Source organism: Cornus florida, unplaced genomic scaffold (genome assembly GCF_030987335.1).
Source record: "Cornus florida cultivar Cherokee Brave unplaced genomic scaffold, ASM3098733v1 CherokeeBrave_3.0.0_Hap2_Chr07, whole genome shotgun sequence".
Classification (NCBI taxonomy): Eukaryota; Viridiplantae; Streptophyta; class Magnoliopsida; order Cornales; family Cornaceae; genus Cornus; species Cornus florida.
The window spans coordinates 7,197,400-7,225,000 of NW_026775577.1; the positions used below are offsets into that span (position 1 = coordinate 7,197,400).

General features: G+C 40.1%; 1 protein-coding gene across 5 annotated transcripts in view; it reads left to right on the forward strand.

The window, feature by feature from the left end:
• LOC132315940 (CSC1-like protein HYP1) overlaps positions 1-25,674 on the forward strand; it is a 44,045-nt gene extending 18,371 nt beyond the window's left edge. For 4 of the 5 annotated variants that reach the window (XM_059814390.1, XM_059814391.1, XM_059814392.1 and 1 more), the window contains exons 8-11: positions 505-781; positions 2,866-3,120; positions 3,522-3,755; positions 25,272-25,674. In XM_059814390.1, coding sequence (XP_059670373.1) covers positions 505-781; positions 2,866-3,120; positions 3,522-3,755; positions 25,272-25,433 — 928 coding nt within the window. In that variant the 3' untranslated portion in view covers positions 25,434-25,674. The remainder of the gene's footprint in view (positions 1-504; positions 782-2,865; positions 3,121-3,521; positions 3,756-25,271) is intronic. The other variant, XM_059814394.1, reaches the window with a different exon arrangement.
• Positions 25,675-27,601: the final 1,927 nt, after the last annotated feature.

Sequence of the window (27,601 nt, forward strand, 5' to 3'; positions counted from 1 at the left end):
CATCATTCTTTTTCTTACTTGAACCGTTAGTAATTCTGAAGGCTTTTTCTTAGACTCAATTAGTTCTATTGAAATTGGATAAAGCTGCTTTTCTATAGAATCCTATTTCTTTCCTCAGCTCGTTGTTAGCCTGGAGAAAGGAAGGTAGTGTTTGGTATGGCTGATTTCCAATGTAAAAACTTTGTCAAATCTCTGTGTACACGAGTTCTTGAAATTTTTATTACAAAAGCTTGATATCCTTTATATGGGATAATATGGCCTTAAATAGACTGGAATTGAAACACAGTATGTATTGTTATCTTGTTAGGTGGTGAAAAGGGTTAGTTGGGTAGAGATGTAGAGTGAGTTGAGCTGTATTGTGGTACATATGTCTGTATGAAACAGAATACTTTTGCACATATGCTTCATGAAATGATGTCTTAAATATGTATAATTTTATTGTTTCATGGAAACTACATCTCATGAAAGACATGGTACTAAAACAAGCTAATTTACAATGTGCAGCACAGTCGTCAGTCAAGTGATTACAGGATATCTTCCTAGTCTCATTCTTCAGCTGTTTCTATCCTTTGTGCCTCCCATCATGATAATGTTTTCATCCTTGCAAGGGTACATTGCACTTAGTCAGATTGCAAAAAGTGCATGTATTAAGGTACTATGTTTTAAGATATGGAACATTTTCTTTGCAAATGTACTATCGGGAACAGCTCTCTACCAATTTAATCTCCTCCTTGAGCCGAAAAAGATTCCCAGCCTATTGGCTGAAGCCGTTCCAGCACAGGTAAAGATGTTGATTTATTAAATCAAACCTTTGTGACATAATTGTGTAGGGTATATTTCATTTTCTACAGGAGCAATCCTGTAAACTTGAGTCATTTTTTTTGGCTTAAAGTTTGTTCACAAGTCTTACCAAAAATAAAAAGTCAAGTCTTCATAATTTGATGATCGTGGCTCTCACTTACATGTGGTGGGGGTGTCTCAACTGGAAGATTTATTTTTAACGTTTTTAATGAAATATTTTTCTTCCTTGTTTCTATACAATTTGTTAGAGAACTGAAATTGAGAATTGAAATAAATTTTTTTTTCCCTGTTCCTTGCTTTTCTTGGTCCCTGGGAATTTAGATTTTCTGTGAGTTGGGAATTCAAACTGATGGTTGTCGGTTCAAAGGTATGCAAAACCAACCATATTATAAAACCATTCAATCCAGCTCTCGTACAAGGGCAAGTTTGGATTTATGTCACATGAATAATTGAATTGCTCCATTTAGTTCAAATTTATATTTGTGAATAGAGCTATCGCCTTAAACCATGTAAGTTGTTGCAAAGAATAGAGGAAATTGGGATAATTGTTTCCTGCCCTTGAAATGATTAGACGTCATTTTCTATAATAATTATACTCCATCATTAGGGAGATGATTCCAATTTTCCATTTAATTTTGTATTTTAATCAACTCTTTCTATATGCTATGTGAAATGCAGTGGATCTATTTGAATACTTGGGGTAGACCAAATGTGCTTTCAACACCTCTCTCTCTATCTCTCTCCCCCCTATTCTTTCTTTTCGTGCTGCAGTCCTACCTTTAGTAACTCGTCATCATCCTTGCCTGTCTCGTATGTGGTCAGCCACGTGAATTTTAGGCTATGTCTTCCATCACATCTAATTTCTTAGCGTCTTTTTTTTTTATTACTCGCCCAAGTTAATTTTGGTTTTCCTCTTTCTCTCTTACCTTCAATGTTAGCACTAATTCATTTGACCACTTCAGATGTCTGATAAAGGGGTAATGAATTTAATTCAGAGAAGGAATATAGTTAATTGTTGGAAGTCACTCATTTATAATTGTGTGAGAGATGGGATTGAGTCGGCCAAGATTTGTCATGTCTTTGAACAAGATTTGAAATTACATTCTTAACAACGTGCTTAAAGGAACTATCTCCATAAGCAACAAATATGTGAATTCTTTTAAATTATTTATTCAAAATTGTCCCCATTGGAGTATATCCCTGGTTCCATCACTGTTGCGAACTATTGTCTCAGGCTCGAAATATTAGTTGGCTTAAAATGCCATGATTTCTCTTTGGGTGCACAACTCTGTAAACACGTGCCTTGGTGATCTGTTGGGACTTTGAGAAAGCTAAGTCAGACTCATTAGAGAGAAACTTGTTGGATATTGGTCTCAGAGGTTTTTACGGCAAAAGTGAGCCATGTAGTGGATATTTAGGGTTGAATAAATAAACCCTGGCCAGGGAAATGAAGGTTGTTTTTAGGCTCTGATTTTTTATGTCTTTTGCGTGTTGTATGATCTCTCACTTCTGTAACTTCTCTTGATATTAGTGGACTATCTATCTTCTTCATAGATCTAGTCAAGATTTTTCTGAACACTTCAATTTTTTTTCTCTTGCTTGTTTGTTCTTTTATATATATATATATATATATATATATATATATACTTGGATCTCATTGTGGTGTCCTTTTTCTTAACTAGGTATCTAATTGGTGATATCTGAGCTTTGTACCCAACAATGCTAATGTGGGCTTTCAATGTAATATTATATTCATTTTTTTTTGTTGATTTTATGGGCAGAAAAGGTTATTCTTAACTAGATAACTATATTTAGTCGGATTAGTTCATGAAAATTATAGTGCAATGCTCCTGGATGAGATTTTATTGGTTGATGATTCGACGGGTGGAAAAGAAACATGAAACAAGAATTATTTGTTTACTAACAGTCGGTTTATAGTACTCAAGATTTATTTTAAAGAAAACCAGAAATTTTGGCTTCAAATATTAATTCTCATTTTCTAAATCATTTTTTAAATTTCAGGATGCTCTAGAGAAATAATACACTTGCTTATTTCTGGTGTAGGCATCGTTCTTCATTGCATATGTTGTGACATCTGGATGGACTAGTACATCTTCAGAACTCTTTCGACTGATTCCCCTCATCTGCAGTTTTTTTAAAAAGGCTAGTGATGAGGTGCCTTCAATTTCTTACCACAGCGAAATTCCCAAGATTCTCTTTTTTGGACTTCTTGGTATAACATACTTTTTACTTTCACCCCTGATTCTGCCATTTCTCTTGGTTTACTACTGTCTGGGATTCATCATCTACCGTAACCAGGTTAGTTGGACACATTTCTTATTATTCATTTTGGATTAGTGGCTCTTTTATTTTGTTGTATATGTAAATGGAAGGATTCATCTACAAAGAATCACTGGGTATGCCTTCTTCTGTGAGATTAGCCACCAAGTGAGACCGTGCTTGTTAGAGAAGAAAACAAATTCTTAGACTATGTTTGTCAGATTACCATGTGAATTTCAATTTATATAGACCATCAGGACTCAGTAGCCTGTCTTTTAAGTTTTGAAGTATTGGTTTTGGAACCCTATGTTGACAAGTTGATATTCCCTTGTCCTTTGAACTCTATAAAGGTTTTGGGGAAGTTATTTTACATTATTTGACATTATAGAACGAGGTTTTATTTTTTAATTATAACAATGTTAAGCAAATTTCTTGTGCAGTTGTTGAATGTTTATGCACCAAAGTTTGAGACGGGTGGGAAGTTTTGGCCCATAGTGCACAATTCAACAATCTTTTCTTTGGTACTGATGCATATCATTGCCATTGGAATATTTGGGCTGAAGAAACTTCCGGTAGCTTCCAGCTTAATAATTCCTCTTCCAGTTCTTACTCTTCTGTTCAATGACTATTGCCGAAAACGGTACTTGCCCATATTTAAGGAATATCCTGCTGAGGTATGTTGATGCACCATGGTAACTGAATTCTGTTTTCATGCTCCTAATTCTTATCATTGGATTTTCTTGGCAAAATTATATTTTATATTGTTCTTTCTTTTTTCTTGCTTTCCTCCTATTAAAAACACCTCCTTATAGCATACCTGGGAAATATTTCAATACCTTTCTATCCTTTTATATATAATTTTCTTTCTCCACTGGTAGCATGATGATTTTCTCTCTCTCTCTCTCTCTGTGTGTGTCTTGTTTAGCAAGTTAGTTAATCGAGAAACATTTGCTATTAAATCTTGCATTTATTAGGTTGTGAATTCCAGTATAGCAAAAGAGATGGAAGAACAAAATAAAAACTAATGAGCATCAGATGGATGTTGAGCACGATCTACTTCCCATTTGTCTTCATATTTATTTGGTTGGTTGGTTCTAAATATTTTGGATGGGAATGTCCCATCTAAAAGCATATTGAGGAAGAGAATTTGCTTTGATTTGGAATGTGAATTCAGCAAGATTCATGTGGGAGCTTGAGTAGTTTTTAAGTTTGGTTTGGTCAGATATATGTTCTGATAAGATATTGTCGTCAAATTTACACTTCAGAACAGTTATGATTGAGTTTGTGTAATATATGTTCTCATAACGTAGGCAGTCGCAGAGTATGTGTCCAATCTTGGCCTTGGCTTGGCTATTTTACTGGCCCTTCTTAAGTCTTCAGGTTGGTCTTGACGTAATAAAATTGGTTTAGAATAGTCAATAATAATTAGAGCTTCCACTTCATTTTCTAGTAAGGAACATGAGCTTCAAGTAAAAAAAATTATGAAGAGGCTGTAATCACAGTTTAATGGGACAAAAGAATGTGGAATCCATTGCAGAATAACTTTTCTGAGTGCAATAGTTTCATTCCTTCTGCGATACTTTAGGGACCCTAGCTTGATTTCTGGTTCTTCTTTCTTTGGGCTTCCTCTCATTCGACTGTTTTGCAATCTCCAGCCTTGTTAGTCGCGTTATCTCAGTTCACCGCCCTGCAAATTACATTCATTTCACACTCTGTGAAACCTTACTAGCCTTCCCACTCTGCTTATTTTTTCAAGAACCCTATGCATATTCCAAAACTCTTAACTCTCTAGTTCTCTTGTAGGTGCAGAAACTCATTGGTCTGTCTTCATTTGTCCAATATGATCCCTCATGTAAAAACTGTGCTTTTATCTTTTTAATTTGGACCAAGTGTTATTCAAATGAGCCTCTTTATCAATTCTGGAGATGAAAACCAGTACAATTTTTCATAGAGGAAAGGGGGAAAAAAACAAAGATTATCGGAACTTGACGGGATTCAACAGTGAGGATACCAAAAGTGACCTAAGCTTGATACGATCCGGATTGCTGAGAATGGTCGGGTAAGAGTGGCTGAGATAGAGCAAGTCCTCGCTAAGCGGGCCCAGGTCCAAGAGGTCAGTAGAGAAGCCCGCAGTAGGATGAAAGGGGTTAGGCCCAAACAAAAGGAAAGTAGACAAGGCCAGCCCATCACAAGAAAATCAGTTAGAAAGCTTCAGGAGTGGTTGTAACCGTCTATAAATAGACGAAAAGGAGAGGGAAAAAGGGTTGGAAAATGTTTGAAGTGCATAATTTCTCTTTTTAAATTGGGGAAAATTTTGTGCATCTTCAATGGCGCCGTCTGTGGGAAACGATGAGGATTGATTGATGTTTAATCCAAATCAATTCGATCCAGAGTAATTCATGAAGAAGACGCTTGATCTCTGAAAGCTGAATCAAGATCGATGAAATCGTGGTCTGTCTTGCTGAATCTCGGTTCCAGTTGATTTCGAGAGATTGGCGTCCGATTTACGCAGATCTGATCTGTGTTTGTTCCGGTGAGCTGCGCAGTTGAGACTTGTTGAGATTGCTGAATTTGGCGAGCTCGTGGCTGAAGCAATTCAAATCCGGCTGATAACGGTCGGAATTCAACTAGTTTGAGTCCAGATCTAGTGCGTTCGCATTAGTAAAGCTCAGATCTGATTAGAAATCTGACTTTGCTCTGATCAGGAATGATGATCGGAGGAGAGAGCTCAAATCCATTGGAGAATGGCCAACAGTCGAAGCCCGATGAGTTGATGAGCATGATCGAAGCCCTGAGAAGAGAGAATGCAGAATTACGAGCTGGAATGGAGCGTCGTGAGGCTCCTACTATTTCAAGGCCACCTCCGGTAGGAGAGGGAGTCTTGCCGTTAAATGTTGTTCATCAAGGTGATCCAGAAAGTATCAATCGCATGGATCCTCATCGTGAAGAAATTTTGGTAGGCAATTTACCTCCAAATGTCCGTTAGGTAGAGGATCGAGAGGGATCTATTCATTTGGATCCACATCGCGAATGGATTATGCGAGAGGAAGCGCCAACGTTTGATCATAGGGCTGCATCACCGTGGCAAAGTGAGTTTGCGGAGGACAGATCGTTTGATCCACCCTATCGGCCTTCAATGGCAACGTTTGATTACAGGAGTTTAGAGAGGAGATCTACAGACCATAGAGTTCCATCACGGTTCTCAAGGGAGAATGAAGCACTCCGTTCATCAGCAAGAACGATTGTATCTCCATTCACTGACGAAATCCTAAACGCTCCAAATCCAAGGAAGTTTTCCATGCCGATCTTCATTTTGTTTGATGGAACAATCGACCCGATCGATCACATCTACCACATTTAATTGAAAATGGCTTTGAACACGAACAATGATCCTTTGATGTGCAAGTGCTTCCCTACAAGTTTGGCTGGGCCAGCCCTCAATTGGTTTAAGAATCTGGCTCAAGGTTCAATTGCTAGTTTCCAGGACTTGTGCGACAAGTTCATAAGCCAGTACTATGGGAATAAACGCCCGGCCAAGGACGTTTCAAGCCTCTTTACAATGAAGCAGCACGAAGATGAACGACGCCAAGCTTTCCTCACCAGGTTCAACCTTGTCAAGAGCATAGTAATGGAATGTCATCTGTCCACAGTGGTTCAAGCGTTCAAACTTGCAATGAACCGAGGGACACCATTCCACACAAGCCTGGTGGTGAATACGCCGAAGACCATGGACGAGTTGAACGAGAGAGCTGACGGTTTTGTGCGTCTGGAAGAAGAAGAGGCAGCTAATGCAAGGAAGACATCAATTATCTCAACAGAGGAGAAGTCCAAAGCCAAGATCCGGCAAAAACAAGCTCAGCCACAACGTCAGACCTCCTGGAAGGCCGAGAAGAGGCCCAAAGAGGAAGAGTTAGTTACTCCACTCAGAGTTACTCTGGCAAGGCTGTATCAAGAGAAGATAAGTTTTGCCCTCCCTTACCAATCAGACAACCTCTTGAACAGAGGGATCAATCTAAACATTGTGCTTTCCATAGTGACTTTAGTCATCAGACTAATGAATGCAGGAACCTAAGGAGGCAAGTGGAGATGTTGATCGCAAAGGGGGAATTTGCAGGATATGTTCAAGGGCCAGCACAAGAGCAGAACCGACCGGCTGAGCAGGTCAAGAGAACTCAGAAGCCGAGTCACCATAGCACTCAACCCGTTTGGATTATAAATGCAATTCATGGCCGACTTGAACAGACAGCAGAGTCAGAGGAGCTGCTCAGAACGCGACTACGCCAAGCACAGATGAAGAGGAGGATTGGCAGTGTGCATGCTTTGCATCAGCAGAACACATCCGCACAGATAAAGTTTAACAAAACGGACCTGTTGCGCATTCAGACCCCTTATGAAGATCCATTGGTCGTCAATTTGACGGTAGCAGATTGGTTGGTGCGAAGAGTTCTGATTGATCCAGGAAGCAGTGCGAATGTCATGCCCAGAGTAACATTTGACCGGCTTGAGATCAAGCCGGAAAGGCTTAAACCCACAGGAAATCCGTTGCTGGGGTTCGATGGGAAACGGGTGGAGCCCATAGGCATGGTAGAATTGATTGTGCAGGCTGCTGAAAGAGTTCTGACAGTGACATTTGTAGTCGTTGAGATCCATCCCTCCTACAACCTTCTGATGGGAAGAGGGTGGATCCACAGAGTCCAGGGTATTCCATCAACTCTGCATCAAGTGATGAGATGTTTAGGTCCAGATGGGAACAAAGTGATTGACATTCATGGAGATCAGGTCGCGGCCAAGGAGTGCTGCTCTGTAACTCTGAAGTCTGCTGGAAAAGGAAAAGCTCCATCCGTTCTGCTAGCCTAAGATAGCAATTATAGGGTCCTCCACCCAACAACAGTGGGGAGGAGGAGCCTTCGGTCTTGACCAAAGAACCTCTTGTTGACGTGCAGATCGACCATAAGAAGCCAGACCGAACCACAAAAGTGGGAACAAGACTTGTAGAAGGGGAGAAACAAGGGTTGATTGATTTCTTGTCTCAGAATGCAGATGTGTTCTCATGGAGCCATTTAGACATGCCAGGAGTCGGTCCTTCTGTTTCTTGTCATTCTCTCAATGTAGATCCGAACGCAAAGCCTGTAAGGCAGAAGCAGAGAAGGTTCACTCCAAAGCGCAATCAAATTATAGTTGAAGAAATCGATCGATTGCTCGATGCAGGGTTCATTAGAGAGGTCCAATACCTGGTTTGGCTCTCAAATGTCGTCGTTGTACAGAAAAAGAATGGGAAATGGAAAGTATGTATTGACTTCACCAATCTGAACAAAGCTTGCCCGAAGGATAGCTTCCCGTTGCCAAAGATTGACCAGATGGTGGATGCCACTACTGGATACGAACGGTTAACGTTCCTGGACGCGTAATCAGGCTACAATCAAATCCCTATGGACCCCATTGATGAAGAGAAAACTTCTTTTGTCACCGAGCAAGGAACATATTGCTACAAGGTCATGCCGTTCGGACTAAAGAATGCTGGAGCTACTTAGCAGAGGCTTATCAGCAAGATTTTCAAAAATCAAATGGGGAAGACTGTGGAGGCATACATTGATGACATTGTAGTAAAGAGTAAGAATAAGGAAGATCGTTTGGAACACTTGCAAGACGTGTTCAGCGTGTTAAAGAGGTATGGAATGAAGCTTAATCCAACCAAATGCTCATTTGGCGTGAGCTTTAGCCAATTCTTGGGACACGTGGTCAATTATAGAGGAATTGAAGCCAGCCCAGCCCAAGCAGAAGCTCTGATTAGCAATGCAGAACCAAAAACGGTCAGAGAGGTGCAAGCACTCACAGGAAGAATAGCCACATTGAGTCGATTCATTTCTAAATTGTCAGATCGCTGTAAGCCGTTTTTTGATACAATACGAGGCCATGGAAGGCAGGCCTGGGGGAATGAGCAAAGACAGGCACTAATCAGCTTGAAGGAATATATGCGGAAGCCTCCAGTCTTATCTGCCCGAGTCGGGTGAAAAGCTTTTTATGTACCTTGGTGTGTCCAGCATTGCTACAAGGGCCGTTCTGATTCGCTGTAAGGAAGGAAAACAGTTCCCGGTGTTCTATGTCAGCAAAACAATGGCAGAACCAGAAAGAAAGTATTTAAAGGCCGAACGAGTGATCCTGGCATTGGTAAATGCCAAAAGGAAACTTAGGCATTATTTTGAGTCCCACCTTATTGTCGTTTTGACCACCTTCCCTATAAGGACGATCTTGCATAAGCCAGATCTGTTGGGAAGAATGATAAAGTGGGCCATAGAGCTGAGATCATTTGACATAACTTATGAACCCAGAACAGCCATCAAAGATTAGGCAGTGGCTGATTTCCTGCTAGAATGTGATATCGAAGGCTTAGAAGAGGATTGTGAAGGTTCTTCATGGAAACTTTTCGTCGATGGCTCATCAAATCAAATGGGAGCAGGAATTGGGATCAAACTCTAAACACCAGAGGGTACCACGCTGAGTCAAGCGATTAGACTTGAGTTCAGCGCAACCAATGATGAGGCTGAATAGGAAGCATTGCTGGCTGGACTGAAGTTGGCTAAGGAATTGAAGATCAAAAGTTTAGTTGCTTTTAGTGATTCACAGCTAATAATCCGGCAGGTAACTGGAGAATATGGAACCAAAGATGAGACAATGGAAGCCTATCGTTTTGCTGTTCTGCACGAAGCGAAAGACTTCGATCAGATCAAATTCATCCAATTGTTGAGAGAATATAATGAAGTTGCCGATCGATTGGCCTGTAGTGTATCTAGTTTTGGAGAAACGTTGGCTAGAGTTGTCCCAGTTGATGTGTTGAACCAGCCATCCATCTTTAATGAACCGTCCAGTTTGGACCCTCAGCAAGTTAATGTTATACCATACGAGCCGAGCTAGATTGACCCAATCTTGACTTTCATACGGGATGGTGTGCTGCCCGAGCGGAAAGATGAAGCAAGGAAAATCAGGCCAAAAGTTGCGAAGTATGCTATTGTGCAAAATCAGCTGTACAGATGGTCTTTTTTAGGTCCATACTTAAAATGTGTTACCCCCATAGAAGCTGGGCAGATCTTGCGAACCGTTCATGAAGGTGTATGTGGCAATCACTCAGGGGGAAGATCTCTAGCGCATAAAGTGATGACGCAGGAGTATTTTTGGCCGAACATGTCACGGGATGCAGAAGGATTCTCCAGAAAATGCGATAAATGCCAAAGGTTCGGACCATTGATACATTAACCACCTGAAGACTTGCACGTAATGGCCACACCATGGCCTTTCGCGCAATGGGAGATGGATGTGGTTGGCCCTTTGCCGACCGCGAGGTCACAGAACAAATACGTTCTGCTAGCCACAGATTACTTTACCAAATAGGTGGAGGCAGGGCCGTATCCAAGTGTGACCCAAACTCAAGTAAGGCGCTTTATCTGGAGCAATATTATTTGCCGTTTTGGGGTTCCAAGGTCAATTGTTATGGACAATGGGACTAATCTCAACAGCAAGCAAGTGAGAGAGTTGCTGGAAGAGTATGGAATTAATCAGAAGTTGGCAGCAGTTAGCCATCCACAAGCAAATGGTCAAGCTGAGATTACGAACAGAATAATCTTTGCCCTGCATCAAGAAGCTCGAAGATGAAAAAGGAAAATGGTTGACGAGCTTCCGAACGTCTTGTGGGCTTACAGAACAACCTCGAGACGGCCGACCGGGGAGAGCCCATTCGTTATGGCGTACGGCACCGAGGCAGTAATACCGGTCGAGCACTTAGTTCCAATCGTTAGAAGCTTAGCATGGAATCAAGAACAGAATGATAGCATGTTAAGGTTTAATCTTGATCTGCTGGAGGAGAAAAGAGACGCAGCTGCAATAAGGCTTGCATCTTATCAGCAGACGCTCGTGAATAGCCATAACAAAAGGGTGAAGCATAGAGACTTTGCCTTTAGCGATCTGGTTCTGAAAAAGAAGGTGGGGTTAGTCAAAAAGATGTTTTCACCGTGGGAAGGTCCATACAGGGTTGCAGAAGTCATAGGAAAGGGGGCATACGTTCTAGAGACCATGGCAGGAAGATTGGTCAATAAACCATGGAATGCCACGTCTCTGAAAAGGTACTACCAGTAGAAGTAGAATTTAATTCTGAACAATGCTCGTTCTGACTTGCATACTCGCAAGTGTATGAAATTCCCAAGATTTATGAAAGAAGTTTATTTTGCTTAAAAAATTGATTGGCACTCTTCCCACTTAGCAAAGTAAGTGGCAGCTGGCACTACAAGCCGAATGCCAAACACTTGCTTAAAAAAAAAAAAAAAAAAAGAGAGGCCAAGTGGCAAGTGGTATTCTAGCCGAGCGCCAGGCACATAGCAGAGCGAGTGGCAACTGGCACTACGAGCCGAACGCCAGACTCCTGCACAAAAAATAAACATATGCCGAGTGGCAAGTGGCATTCTAGCCGAGCGCCAGGCACATAGCAGAGCGAGTGGCAACTGGCATTACGTGCCGAATGCCAAACTCCTGCACAAAAAATTAAATACAGGCCGAGTGGCAAGTGGCATTCTAGTCGAGCTCCAGGCACTTAGCAGAGCGAATGACAACTGGCACTACGAGCCGAACGCCAGACTCCTTCACAAAATTGAATACATGCCGAGTGGCAAGTGGCACTATTAGCCGAACGCCAAGCACTTAGCAAAGGAAGTGGCAAGTGGCACTATTGGCCGAACGCTAAACACTTGTGAGATGAAAAAAAAAAAAAAATCAAGTTATTATGTCATTCAGAATTAAAGAATGGAAGTTTTGCCAAAAACAGGTATATCATTCCCTTTTCATTTATCACAAAACGAGTTCTTGAGTACATGAGTTAATGTTTTGGAGGTACATGGATTCTTGAACACTCGTAAAAAATTAAAAAATAAAAAAATAAAAAACTGCTGCAGAGGTCCACAGAACTTTAGTTGGCAGGTTCCTCTCCTAGCCCAGACTCATTGTCTCCCCTACCATTACCCTCTAGCTCATTGTTGACCTCTCCACCGTTAGTTGCTTCATTATCTCTGGGGGGAGAGTCAAGATGGATGACCCCCTCAGTCAGCGTAAGTCTGTCAGAGACAACTGATGTGGAAGGGATGATAGTGGTGATAGGAGGGACGTTCAGAGGGTGAAAGGGTGGAGCAATCCCTGAAGCTGCAATCTATATGCATTCAATGAAGATATTTTCAGCAGGGTCATAGGGTGGATCTTGGTAGTTGCTTGGTGGACTGATATTCAGAGAAGCGTCCAGCTCATCAGGACCGTGCTAGATTCTCCCTCAGGGGGAGAATGGTCGATGAAGCCATCTCTGTACCCTTCAGCATACCTGAGAGCTGTGTTACCTGGACTCGTCAGTGAAGGCCAGAGTGCCCGTGTCGACACGACACGACACGGACACGGGATATGCGTCCGACCCTCCATTCTTCAATCGGACACGGCTGACCAAGAAAATACATAAAATGATGTGTAGTTTGATGCTTGTGAAGGATCAGGAATTTTTTTCGTGTTTTTTTGTTAAATTTGTAGCCATACGAAGCTTTCTATTTCAACAATGGCGTTCTGGCTCGGATCGGTGGTCTGGAGGTTGAAGACACTTGCTGTTTGTGAACTAGCACGCGCTGGCTTTTGTTCAATTTTTTGTGCCATCTTGAGCGTGGTTTCACGCAATTGTTAATAACTTAACACCTGTTTATTTGGATCTGAAAAGATAAGGGATGGGACACAGCTGTAAAGCATTACTGTGGTGGGTTACAGTTGTAAGCCTGTAACTTTGCTTTTTACAGTACTCTTATAAATACCATGTACATTGAATGGGCCTCCTTTTTAATTGTGCTTTGGACTTGTGCAGGCCCAAAACCCAAGCATCAATCAATGACTAAAATGCACAAAAAGACATATTAGCCCATATTGAATTAGTCATTCTTTTTAATCGTGCTTTGACTTGTACAGGCCCAAATGCCAAGATGCACATACAGAGGCATATTAGCCCAAGCCCAAACCCGCCCTTGGGTATACAAAAGAAGCCCTACAGTTCAGAATTTCTTATTTACAGGTTCCATAAAATAGCAGTAACAGGGGAATGCATAGCCATGACATGCCACAAATCAAATGAGGCAAACAAATGCAGTAATAATTATAAAATTTTTATAAAAAAGTACAATTTATATATATATTTTTTAGTTTTATGATTGTCTCAAATATAAAAAAAAACTTACAAATTTTTCTCTCTTTTCAAAGTGTCCAAGTACCCGTGTCCAATATTTGGACACTTTTAATCCGTGTCCCCGTATCCTGAAAATTGATAGATTGACGAATCCGACCCCTAGACACGTACCCGTGTCCGACACCCGTACCCGAGTCCGGGTAACATAGCCTGAGAGCACTTGTTCTGGTGAAGCGGGCATGGAGAGCTCTCATGCACCCTCAACTTTGCCAATGATGTTAGCAAAGAAAAGCGTTCATTTGAGAACTTCTCTTTTGAGTTTGCATGGGTCGACCATTCAACAATAAGTGTACGCTGAAGGTCACCCTTCTCTGCCTTCAGCAAATTCCTTTCAGTCAGGGCAACATTTTTCTCAGTCTTCAAGACATCAACTTCATCCTGAACAGAGTCCTATTCGGCTTTAAGGGCCTCTCGTTCAGCCTTCAGAGCATCCCTCTTAGCTGTTAGAGCAGCCGTTTCCTTCTCTGACTCATTCAGCTTAACCAAGAGCTCAGAGTTCTTGGCCTCAAGCAAGTTCTCTAATTCAACATATCTCTTAAGGCCAGCGGAGAGAGACTTAAGCTTCTTGTTCAGAGCTTCAATGCTCTTCTGGAAGGTAAACATCCCAAATAGAGTTTGCACAAGGGAAAGGATGTTCTGGTCAGTTTAACCATCAAATAATTAAATGAAAAAGAAATGTATCTCAAGGGGAGGAAGAGTTACTTCAACGGTAGCTGCTAGGAACCGCCGGTACATCTCACTAAAGGTCATCTTGTTCTGGATCTCAAGATCCTTGGGAGTTCAGAAACCCTTGTAAAAAGCAAATGAAGTAAGAGGGTCCTGGAATAAAGAATTTGTGGGGCCAATGGTCGAGCCATCCTCACGGCTGAGCAAGGGGCACCATGGGAGAATGGATGGGGTGGAACCAGAGGTTCTGGTAGATTCACCCTCCGGTATGAATAACTGAGGAGGGGGTAAAGGATCAGTGATCCTGAAACAGGTCACCCTGGCCCTCTACACTGGTGGGATGTCGCTCTGATCACGACCACCCTTAGGCATTGGCCTTTTGCCCAGGCTCTTGTGTGACATACCAGCTCGGACTAGAGGAGATCCTCCATTGTTTTGAGAAGAACCCCCAACATCCTGAGTGTCATCTGAAGAAGTGTCAGACAGAATGTTAGAGGACTTATTGATCGGTGCAGTGGGTTGAGCCTCAGTAGAGTGATCTGCAACTTGAGCCTCAGTAGGGATGGACGCAGAGGGCCCAGCAATAGAATGATTTGCAACTAGATTTACAACTGGGATAGTCGTAACTTGTTCTGGAGCTGGGACAGTTGAGGAAGTTGTTGGGGTGACAGGTGCAGCAGAAGGAGCGGGAGCAGAGTGCCTCCTTCTGTTGAAGGATGGAATCTGAATACTCTCCATTGTAGATCCTAAGAGAGAAATGTCAGAAAGATTGTCAGAAGTAAGCAAGTCAGTAGCTGAAGGGATGTTGTTCAGCACTCTCTCCTTTAAGACGTCAAGCTTGGCCTGCAAACGCTGTAAACCAGTTCATCATGATGTATTTGAAGACATTTACAAAGAAAAGTACAAAAACGGGGAAGGCAATTTTCACAATGGCAGTCAGTGGGATGTTTTTTAAGCTTCTTATAGCCAGATACGGAGCACTCTCCAAAGGTGGTAGGGATAGGGAAGGACTGACCGAACGGAGTTCGCCAATTCCCACTAACCCCAATTAGGTTCTGTCTCCAACCCTTTTCAAAAGAGAGCTTGTCCGTATAGATGGATCGTTTTTCAATAGGATAGAAGTGAAAGTACTTCTCGCTGTGCTTGATTCTGTTAATTCGGTAACAAAGGAGGAGGTCAATAATATCTAGATTGAGACCCCTATCACGGTTCAAGAGCAGAAGGACTGAAATTACCCTAAGATAGTTAGGGTTAACCTGCAGAGGGCAAAGCCCCAATTTGTTGAAGACATAACAGAAGAATGGGTGTAGAGGGAACCTAATTACGTTTAAGTGAATAGTAGAGAATAAAATTTCCCCATGAAGGAGACCCTCACCAGAGCTCTCATCCAGATTTGTGGGATAGATTCTGAGGAAATGTCATTTGGGATGCTATTCTTAGAACGAATGGCGTCCAAATTAAGGGGAGCCATGGAAAGGGAGAAGAATCTTTGGATATAAAAGTTTTTCTTTCAAAAAGAATAGCAAGAGAAAGAAATTGACCTTGGGAAATGAGTTCACGAAGTACCCTGCAACAATACAAGAGCCAAATCGCAAAGAAAAACTCGCCGGAAAATGCAGGAGGATGACAGAGGTAATCGGAGAAGATGACGACAGAGGATGAAGGTGGGAGAGATTAAAGGAAGACAGAGATTGAGGGATTAGGGTTTTTAAAGAGAAGAAATGAAGGCGACTCAGTGTTCAAAGGGTTAAGGCAAAAGTGGCACAGCAGATCTCAAGGTATGGATCTTTGGGCCAGCCGTTCGATTCCCCATGTCATCACTCCGAGCCGTCAAATCATGATTGTGTCTTTTCGATAATCTCACCCTAATTAATTAGGGAGAGATTATGGGGGCAGATGAGGATTACCAAAAGTGACCTGGGTTTGATACGATCTAGATTGCTGAGAACGGGTCGGGTAAGAGCAGCTGAAATGGAGCAAGTCCTCGCTGGGCAGGCCCAGGTCCAAGAGGTCAGTAGAGAAGCCCACAATAGGATGAAAGGGGTTAGGCCCAAACAAAAGGAAAGTAAACAAGGCCAGCCCATCACAAGAAAATCAGTTAGAAAGCTTCAGGAGTGGTTGTAACCGTCTATAAATAGACGAAAAGGAGAGGGAAAAAGGGTTGGAAAATGTTTGAAGTGCATAATTTCTCTTTTTAAATTGGGGAAAATTTCGTGCATCTTTAGACAGGTTCAATCAATCGATGGTTTGACGATCGATCAACACATACTAGAATTTCACTAATTTTTTGTGTATCCTCTCGATTGAAACATTTTTAAAACTCCAACCAAGAACAAAAATAGGTAAAACTAAATTTACAACTTCCATTTACCTTTAACCTGAGTGTGTGATTAATATCCACAGTCTTTGCATTTTTGTATCCACCGTGTCTTCAATTGATGTCCTCGATCAACTCAACGACACTTTGACACTGTTACAAGTATGTTTTGTTGAGGAGTATGCCAACACGACTCAATTTCCTAACAAAATGCTAGTATTTCAACTGGAGGTGAATTAACGGTCAGCCGTTCTCTGTAAGAAGATATCTTACTATATTTGGAGCAAAAGTACAACTGTAAACAACCTTTCTTGTAGAATTTTATGATGTGACAACAGCAAACAACCTTTCTGACAAAGTTTTGCAGACAGAGAGTTGGATAATGGACAAACATGAATTTTCCTGTCTGCCAACTCTGCCACCATGTTTCTCTAGTAAGGGCCCTTTGAGCTGCCATTTTGAGGTGATCCATGAATTAAAGATTAAATTCCATCCAGATTCTGGCAGCAGTACAGTATTTATCTTCTCATCTGCTTTTTTTACTTCTTTTTTTCAAGATATTCTAGCACAGAAAGTAGTTTATGTCAAGGATCTAATTAGGGTGTCAATGCCCTTTTTGTTTCATTATACAGACTAACATAATGGCATTGAGTTGATTAAGCTCCATTGAATCACTGATTAATTGTATATTCATTCTACTTGAGCATTATGTGGACTGGTTATTGGTGAGCAGCATCTTTGTACTTATACTCTTAGCGGTTATATGTAATTTGTACATATAGAGGAGGCAGCCCCTTGTGGTTTAACAGTCTCTCATTCTCTTCATACGTTTCTCTCGCATTCTCTCTATTGCATCCTTGTAACAATTCTTGTTGCAAATTTCCAGTTATTTTCCCTGGTCCATGCTAAACCATCATCCTTAAATACTCTTTATGTCCTTGGATTCAACTGTTTATTCAAAGACTGAGCCTTATGTGTAGGAAGAATCCCTTTCATAAATGTTATTTGTTGATCCCTTTGGTTGAAGTTATATATTCTATAACATCACTCTTATCCAAACAAGTAATGGAGAACATGCGAAAGGTTTGGAATATTATTTTCCACCACTATAAATGAAACCCATTCTTACGAAAAGCTTTTTGTTGACGTTAAGATATAATCAAATCAAGAGTAAGTGATAAAGAAGAAGAAGAAAAAGAGAAGAAAGTAGATGAGAGAAAAAGAGAGAGAGATGGGGAAAGAGAGAAAGAATGAGAGAATACTTTCATCCTTCCATGACATTCTATTTATAATAACAAGTTTAAGAAATTACACATAAGCCCCAAAATTATATAAGTAATAACAAATAAGCCCCTGACAACACTCCCCCTTAAGCTGGTGCAAAGATATCTATCATACCCAGCTTGATTAACATATTTTGCAAGCAAGTCTTGCTCACACCCTTAGTCAAAACATCAGCAACTTAATCATGTGTGTTGACGTATGGAGTACAAATCAGTCTAAGACGAAGTTTTTCCTTGATGAAGTGTCGATCGACTTCAATGTGCTTTGTCACAATACTGGATTATGGGCAATGCTAATAGGAGCCTTGTTGTCACAATACAACTTCATTGACTCGCGAATAGGATAACCCAACTCACCCAACATTGTACGTAGCCATAACAACTCACAAACTCCATGTTCCATGGATCTAAACTTAGCCTCTGCACTAGATCTAGCTACTACAGACTGTTTCTTGCTTCGCCATGAAACAACGTTACCTCCAACAAATGTGTAATATCCTAAAGTAGATTGTCGATCTGTCACAGGCCCTACCCAATCAGCATCAATATAGGCTTCAACACGCGAGTGGCCATGACTGCCAAACAATATCCCCTTACCAGGTGAACCCTTGATGTAGCGAAGAACATGATGAGCTGCCTCAAGGTGAGCATGCATAAACTGACTAATCACACTAACAACATAGGTAATATCCGGGCGCGTGAGAGATAAGTAAATCAGTCTCCCAACCAATCGCTGAAATCTTCCCACATCATCTAATGGATCTTCATCTACATCATTAAGCCTATGGTTCTGCTCAATGGGAATATCAGTAGGTCTAACTCCAAGCCTGCCTATTTTAGCCAACAAATTTAACACATACTTCTTTTGAGAAATGAACACCCCTTTCTTCGATCTACACACCTCAATGCCAAGAAAGTATCTCAATGATCCGAGGTCTTTAACCTCGAACTCTATCCCTAAGAATGACTTCATTTGACGAATCTCTTCTGAATCATTTCCAGTGATGACAATATCATTGACATATACAATAAAGGCAGTGGTGCAGCCTTGGTGCTTCTTGATGAAGAGAGTATGATTTGCCTGACTCTGTGTGTGCCCTACTCTTTTTACAGCAGTGCTGAACCTCTTAAACCAAGCACGTGGCGACTGCTTTAACCCATACAAAGCTTTATTTAGCTTGCACTAGCTTAAACCGTGGTGGCATAGTCATATACACCTCTTCCTCCAAGTCACCATGAAGGAAAGCATTCTTTACATCCATCTGATGTAAGGGCCAATTCAAATTAGTTGCCAAAGAAAGAAGAACACGTATAGAGTTCATCTTGGCAACTAGAGCAAATGTTTCCAGATAATCAATTCCATAGGTTTAAGTGAAGCCCTTTGCAAATAACCGAGCTTTATATCTCTCAATTGTTCTGTATGCATGCTACTTTCTTGTGTAGACCCATTTGCAGCCTACTGGTTTCTTAGCCCTAGGTAATGGAATAATATCCCATTCTTTTAAAGGGCCTTCATTTCTTCAAGCATAGCTTTCTTCCATGGAGTTTGACAAACACTAGAAGGAACAGATACAGAGGAGATACACAAAGTGAAAGCACGATATGTTGGAGATAAGGCATCATAGGATACAAACTGAGATATGGGATGTTTTGTACAACTATGAACACCCTTACGATAAGCAATAAGGACATCAAGATCAACAGGAATGCTATTAGGAAAACTTAGGAGTATCAATGTCAACTAAGGAATTACCTGGATCGAGGGAGACTTCTTGGTCCTAGGTGAGTCAAAAACTTGTTTTGCCCTCCTAGTGTAGACAATTGGCTGCTTTCCCTGCTACAAAGCTTTAGTGTTAGGAGGACTAAACATAAGAACCTCAGTAAGAAGCTCCCCCTAAATGGGAACAGGCAAAGGAAGGGGGCATTTCATGCTGCAAATCATTAGTGTTAGGAGGACCTGTATACTAGTCTCCCCCTATAGAGAATCCTGAGCAGTGGGAAAAAAAGGAACAAACTCAAAGAATGTAACATCGATGGAGACAAAGTGACGACGAGTGGTAGGGTTATAACACCAATACCCTTTCTGAGTGGCGGAGTATCCAAGAAAGACACATTGGATTGCCTTAGGGTCCATTTTGTCCTTGCGATGATGAATGTGAACATAACACAACCAAACACTTTCGGAGGGACAGTAAACAAGGCAGTGTCATGGTATAAGACAGAGAAGGGGGTTTGATAGCCAAGAACCTTAGACAACATGCGATTGATGAGGTATGTAGCTGTTAAGGTTGCATCAGCCCAATAACTTTTTGGCACTCCCATCCCAATTAGAAGAGAACGGGTCACCTTCGTAATATGACGGTGTTTTCTTTCATCTACACCGTTCTGTTGTGGTGTATTGAAACAAGAGGTTTGATGGAAATCCTTTTATCAGCAAAAAAGGAGACAGGACCACCATACATAAACTCTCCACCATTATTAGATCGAAGGATTTTGAGGGGACAACCAAACTGAGTACATAGCATCCTATGAACGGTTTTAAAAATGGTATGAACTTCATCTTTGGTTTTCATAACATAAAGCCAAGTATATCGACTAAAGTCATTAACAAACACAATAAAGTAACAAAGTAGTAGATTCAGGACCCCATATGTCATAATGAACAAGCTGCCAAGAACGCATGTTTCACAATTTAACTCAAAAGATTCAACAGAAGCAAACTGGGAAAGCACATGCTTCAAAACAAGAAGAGGTAAATGACCTAGTCTATGATGCCATCGCATTAATAGATCTTTATTGACATTACTGTTGCTAACACTATATTGACTTGCAACATAATAAGAAGTTGGCCTCGCGTTCAGTAAATACAAGCCATTGTCCTCACGTCCACTTCCAGTCGTCCCCCCCGTGTCTAAGTCCTGAAACACACAGTAAGATGGAAAAAAGGGTACACTACAATTCAAGCCTTTTGTAATGTGACTGATAGAAAGGAGGTTATTGGTAAACTTTGGGACATGAAGAATAGAGGATAAGGTAATATTAGGAGAGGTAGAAACAGTGCCCTTCCCTGCAATAGAGGTGAAGGTGCCATTAGCCACGCTAACCTTATCGTTACAAGAACATAAACTGTACGAAGAAAAAACAGATGCCATACCAGTCATGTGAATAGTGGCTCCTGAATCAATGATCCAGAGTGGCCCCCACTACATAATGTGGAAACTTGATGTACTGAATGAGGTGGAAATGGAGGAATGTTGTGCTTATAGATGTCGGAGAGCATCAAGTTCAGTCCCGGAAAAAGAACTCGGGGGCTTTAAGGAGTCATGACGAATAGAAGTAGTCTCACGCTCTGCAATATGTGCCGTAGATAACCCCCTAAATGGACTAGGCCTTGGCCTAGCATTCGCATGAGCAGGCCCTGGAGTAAGGCGACTGTGTAGATTCTAGCATGTTTCCCTAGTGTGGCGTACGCCCACAGTGATCACACCTCAACTTGCTCTTGTCATCCTGTTTCCCTCCTTTTGGAGGATTGGGCTTGTTCCATTGTTATGTGGCATGAGCAGACCTATCAGACAATGGTACTTCTGGCTCAGGCTTAGTGTATACAAGTGCAAATATTACCTTTATTCTACTCTCCTCAGCCTGAATATAAGAAAACACATCTCTAACAGAGTAGGGGCTGAATACCTGCATAACACTTGTACCCTGGCATACTCGTATATTGGATGCAGACTCATAGTTGTCAAAAGTGCCAAAGGCGCGCTCCTGAGGTGCAAGGCGCCTATAGGCGCAAGTCATGTGCCTGTGTAGGCCCTAGGCGGTGGTCTTAGAACAAGCGAGCGCCTTTACGAAAGAGGTGAGAGGCCCTAGGCGTAGAAAAGGCGCGCCTCATTTTATTTGTTACTATTTGCTATTTGTTTATTACTTATGATTTGTTTATTATTACTGTTTTAGCAACTTTACAAAAGGAAAAAGAATAAAATAAAAGCAAAAGCAAAAAGGCAAGTGTAAAAGTGAATCGAAGACTAAATACCTGCCTAACACTTGTACCCTGGCATACTCGTATATTGGATGTAGACTCATAGTTGTCAAAAGCGCCAAAGGCGCGCTCTTGAGGTGCAAGGCACCTACAGGCGCAAGTCATGTGCCTGTGTAGGCCCTAGGCAGTGGTCTTTGAACAGGCGAGCGCCTTTATGAAAGAGGCGAGAGGCCCTAGGTGTAGAAAAGGCGCGCCTCATTTTATTTGTTACTATTTGCTATTTGTTTATTACTTATGATTTGTTTATTATTTATTTGTTGTTTATTATTACTGCTTTAGCAACTTTACAAAAAGAAAAAGAATAAAATAAAAGCAAAAGCAAAAGCAAAAGCAAAAAGGCAAGTGTAAAAGTGAATCGAAGAGGAGGGGGGGCTAGGGCTAAGAAACTTTGAAGCAAAATTTTGCCGACAGAGAAAGCTTGCGATTTTGCCGATAGAGGAAGCTTGCGATTCTAGGTAAGTCCTTCTCGGCTTCTCCTCCTCTCCTTCTTCTCTCTTCTTCTCTTCTTTTCTCTCTCTTTTTTTCTTTTTCTTCTTCTTCTTCTTCTTCTCTCAGCAGAATAATCTTCTTTTCTCTCTTTTTTCAACTTCAACCTTTTCCTCCTTTTCTTTTGCTGTCACGGAGAGACATAAGTTACATAACTTCCCTTATATAACTGCCCTTTCTTTTGCTGTCACGTCTATTTAGAAGCAAAATTCTAGAGACCCTTATATAACTAGCTTCAATGCTTCATCAATTTTGCTTGATTTTCTTATTAAAAACACTATTTTTATGTTAATTAAAAATAACTGGCTTCAATTACTTTTTGTTTTCCAAAATTGTCTTCTCTGAAACTGGTTGTTTAATTATTAATTTATTAGAATCAATCTCATTTTTTATATTGCCTGTCTATGACCTCCAACATGAATGATGCTGTACATAAATCATTGGATGTCCCATAATTGGTTTTTAAAATTTAGTGTGTATTTGAAAGTTTAGGAAGTTTCACAGTAGAGTAGCAGACTACTTAATTTTACTTTGACTCTGTGTATTTGAAAGTTTGAAATGATGTCTATGTTTGTTTTAGTTTTATCTCACAATTCTCCTGAGTTGACTTTTGCATCTTTATATTAATATGTCTAATTATTCACTGTTGAACTCAAGTACTTGATTTAGTTGGCTTTGGCATCTTTATGTTGAATATTGAACTTAAGTAATTGATTTAGTTGACTTTTGCATCTCTATATATACTATTGCATTTTTATTGGGTGGGTTTTTTTTTTTTTTTTTTTTCAACTTGTGCCTTGCTTCAGTCGGGCGAGCGCCTCGCCTTGCACCTTGCGCCTCAGGCTCCAGAAGGCCTTTGCGCTTTTGTGTGCCTTGAGCTAACAACTATGTGCAGACCACCCAAGAACTCATAGATTCGATTCCTTTCTACCATAGCATGAAATGCTTTAACATCAGTTGCACACATAGGTATGTAGTCTTGGTAGTGATCTAACTGTTTCCATTTACCACGTAGAGTGTGGTAATATGTAGCAAGAGTTTGGTTTTCCTGCTTGAATCTTGAAATCTGCTGTTGGAGTTCATACAGTTTTGCCGAGGAATACGTCTCTTCCACAACCGTCCATAGCTCTTTAGTTGTTTTTACAAACAGAAATCGTTGCTCATTTGTGGCTGCATTAACTGCAACATCCACGTCATAACTAGTGATTATTTGCACTCCACTCTTTGAATTCAGGATCGCTTTTGGAGGGATACGTGATAGTCCCTTCGATATAGTCGATCATCCTACGACCAGTGATATGTATACGAGCAAATTGAGTCCACTCCATGTAGTTCATCTCAACCAACCTAACAATCGTAATACAAAGGCCTGGATGGTGATCACTACTACCTCCCAATACTGGAGTAAGACTAGGAGAAGATCCAACTTCTTTTGAAGTTTCTGAGCAAGACATTTTATCAAACAGTTTATGAGTATACAATCCTCAGAAATAAAAACAGCAACAAAATACGTAGAGAACCACCTCTCTAACACACAAACTTCAACTAGAAAGATTACCACACAATCACCACACAAACTCTAGAAAGCAACAAAGTAGACCATACCAGAATCACGAACGACAAATAAAAAGCCGTTCTTGCATAACCCCGCGAACACAAAAAAAACACCAATCGAGACTGCAATAGATAAAAAACAGGTCCAATTTTTTTTTTAAGTAGGGGCGGATCCGCGGTATGTGTGAATGTAATTAACACTACTTACAAACAAATCTCATCTTGGAATCTCTTCAAAACCCTTCACACCCACTAGGGTTTACACAAACTTGCCATAGGGTTTCAACTACACACCTAGAGCTTTACAAACCATGCTCTGATATCATGTTTTGACTTTAAGATATAATCAAATCAAGAATAAGTAATAATAAAGAAGAAAAAGAGAAGAAAGCGGATGAGAGAAAAAAGAGAGGGAGATGGGCCATGCTCTGATATCATGTTTTGACTTTAAGATATAATCAAATCAAGAATAAGTAATAATAAAGAAGAAAAAGAGAAGAAAGCGGATGAGAGAAAAAAGAGAGGGAGATGGGGAAAGAGAGAGAATGAAATAATACTTTCATCCTTCCACCACATTTTATTTATAATAATAACTTTCAGAAATTACACATAAGCCCCAACATTATATAAGTAATAACAAATAATTCCCTGACAACACTTTTTATATGTAGCTATGATCTGTCATTATGTGCAACTATCAAATCTGCTAAGTAACTTGCATAAATTTCTTTAGTCTTCTCTTTTTCAACTTTACCCCAATTTTCTCATTGCATAGTTGTCACTTCTCCACCTAGTGCGAATGTGTCCTATTTAATTAATCCGTTTTTGTTACTTAGATTCTCCTAAATAGCCCTTCGACCCCTTTTCGATATCCCTTTGAACCTGTATAGAGAATATACTCTTCTAGCCTTTTTCTTTGAGGTCCCTATGCATCCTATTCCATAATTAATGTCTCATTTCAATTTTATAAAAGGACCCATATGCACCAGCTTAAATGATGTTTTTAAGTTGCACAAAACGGTTCTGGTTTTTTCAGATTATTACTGGATTTATCTATGTTGGTTGACATTATGAATTCTGTATTTCGAATACATTTTTATAAACAATAAAATATAAGTGAAGAGAGAAATGAAACAAGAACACAAAGATATTACGTGGTTCGGCCACTATGGCCTACATCCACAGCACAAAGAGCCCAAAGGGCTACATCACTTTTATAATATTCTCTTAGTTTTTGCATAGAATGATTCCCTCTATTTAGAGGTAGAATACAAACATGTGATAAATATGATATAGGAAAGATTCCTAAAATCACTCCCAGGAAAAAAAAAAAATCACTCCCTTGATTCACTCATATCTATATTCTGTCAAGCGGTGATTTAAATCACTCCTATAATGATATTCTCCAAACACAGCATCTTCCAACATACATTACTTAACAGACTATTATCAAGGCATAGATATTCTGTAGATACAGACATCCTGATTAGTTGTTGTTTGCCCATTTCATATTGGAATTGTTTTCTTTATGAATTCTTCTTGTTATAATATTAGTTTTTCCCACCAATATTTGCCTGAATGTTTGGTGTGATTCAGTGTTTGATAAAGAAGGACAGAGATGACCAAAATGATCCTACAATTTCTGATTTCCTCGATAAATTAGTTACTGCATATCAAGATCCAGCTCTGATGCCAACCCAACATTCTGGAAGCGGTGATAGGCGCACCTCTCCCCTCCTTCATGCTGCTGAGGATTAAAGTTGGAAGGTATTTTTGTCTCTCTGAGATCTAGGTTTTAGAGAACTAGTACTTTTTGATAATACATTCCTGTAAATGATTTGCAATGGCGAAGACTAGGAGAAAGTTTTTGTACTTATTTTAACATAAAATTTTAGTCTGACAAGTAAATGTTTGAACTGTTTGCTATATTTTTGCCTGTATCATTTCATTGTATAATATCTCGTGTCATTTTATTTTTTATTTTCTCCCTTTTTCCTAATATTGCTTTCTGGTTTTGGGGTTCGGGTTCTGTACTGTTGATATTTAGAAGCATCATTTTGCTGCCTCCTCCTTTCATTGCGATGATGCCTTCTGTTTTCGTTTCAGTAAGTGTCACGATGAGCCTGAAACTAGCTTCTTAAAATAGCTTTAACCATGCGCAATCAGAAAGAAGACGTTTTCATATATTATTTGCTGCTAGTGATGTTTTGTTATCTTCAATGAAAAAGTTTGTTCCTTCAAATGCTAAAAATTCAAGTAGATACAGTATGTGTCTGAAAATCGAAGTCTTAGAAAGGTAAATGTTGGTAAATATGAGGTTGAATGAGCTCCTTAAAACAGTTATATGGTATGTTATCATTGTACTGTTAGTTTTCCGTTCATTGGAATCTACCACTACCTTTTACTCTAGATGATTATAGTTGGCCAAGAGGAACTAAACGATCCATGTGGTAGAAAGTGTGTGTATATATATATCTCGTTTACTTGCCTTCCCCTCTTAACCTCACTATTGTTGGGCCTGGACGAGTCGAATAAATTCATTGGCATGGATGTGTGTGTGTGGGTGTGAGTGGGGGGTTAAAACTGGTTTTGCCTGCATGTGTTGCTGAAGATTTAGGGTAACTGGGAATGCAGACTGTTATCTGACAGCAGATCAGGTTATGGTACAACGTAACCAAATAATCACACCAGAATATTTCTCCGTGGATGGAAGAAATATCAAATATAGATGCTGCAAGAATACATACTACGAAATTGAAATATAAGGGGCTGTGTGCAAGTTTTTTGTATCCTTAACACTTATAAATATCTATGTATATATTTAAGGGGGCTATGTGCAAGTTTTTTGCATCATTAACTCCTACTCATATATATATATATATTATATCTATGTATATATATTGTACGCAATTGTGTACATGTATAAAATACATGTAACTCTGCATTTGTATATTTTGTTAGGTTGTCAGAAACTTGAACCAGTGACTTATTTTCTGATTCTCCCAAAACATGATAGTGCTCCTAAAAACTTACCATGCAGAATTTTTTTTATCTGTACAGAAGTACACAATTATAGATATTTTTCCCTAGAACTGAGCGGATGACGTTTAAGTTGTTTCTCTTTTTTTATTTTTTATTTATTTCCCGTAGAACTGGGCTGATGACAATTCAGCTAGGTTTTACTATTATTCATGCCCTTTTCTTTTGGTACATAAAACTTCGTACACAGACGATAAATAAAATCTGTTATCATTATACATACGTTATTATTTTCTAAAATGGCTGTTTGAGACTCAAATCCACCTCACTTTTGTCAGTTCCAGGTTATTAAAATATAGCATACTGGTGTACTGGATTGCAGATAGAACTAGGAATTGTGTTATGCTCTACTTACCATTATACTTTTGCTACCTGCAGTTCATTTCTGTGTCACTTCAGAAAACAATAATGCTTTTTTATTTATTATTATTACTATAGCCGTTGGTGTTTCATTTTTACCCACGCCTGGGCTCAAACCCCTCCCCTCCTCTTTGAGGGCGGGGAGGGGAGGTTACACCATTGAACTACAAGCCTTTGGTAGAAAACAAAAATGCATTGGATAGGTAAATTAGGGGTTCTTTGGGTGTTGTGAAATAGTTTTTATTTTCTTTTTTTTAGATTAACTAGGGTATTCAAAGTTTTGTCTTGACTAATCCTAGGATAAATGCAGAGTGCCTATCCCACGGCCCCGCATGGACCGGGTAAGATACGGATTTTTACTGCGGAGGCACGGCCCCAAAATATTGTTTGCAATTAAGTGAAGTCGAACCCAAATTAACCAGGACTAAATGACGTTACCACCAGGCATGGGACCTGTGATAGGGTGGTAAGAAATTTTTTCTTTTTACAATTTTATCCACTAATTTTGATTTTTTTAAATTATATAC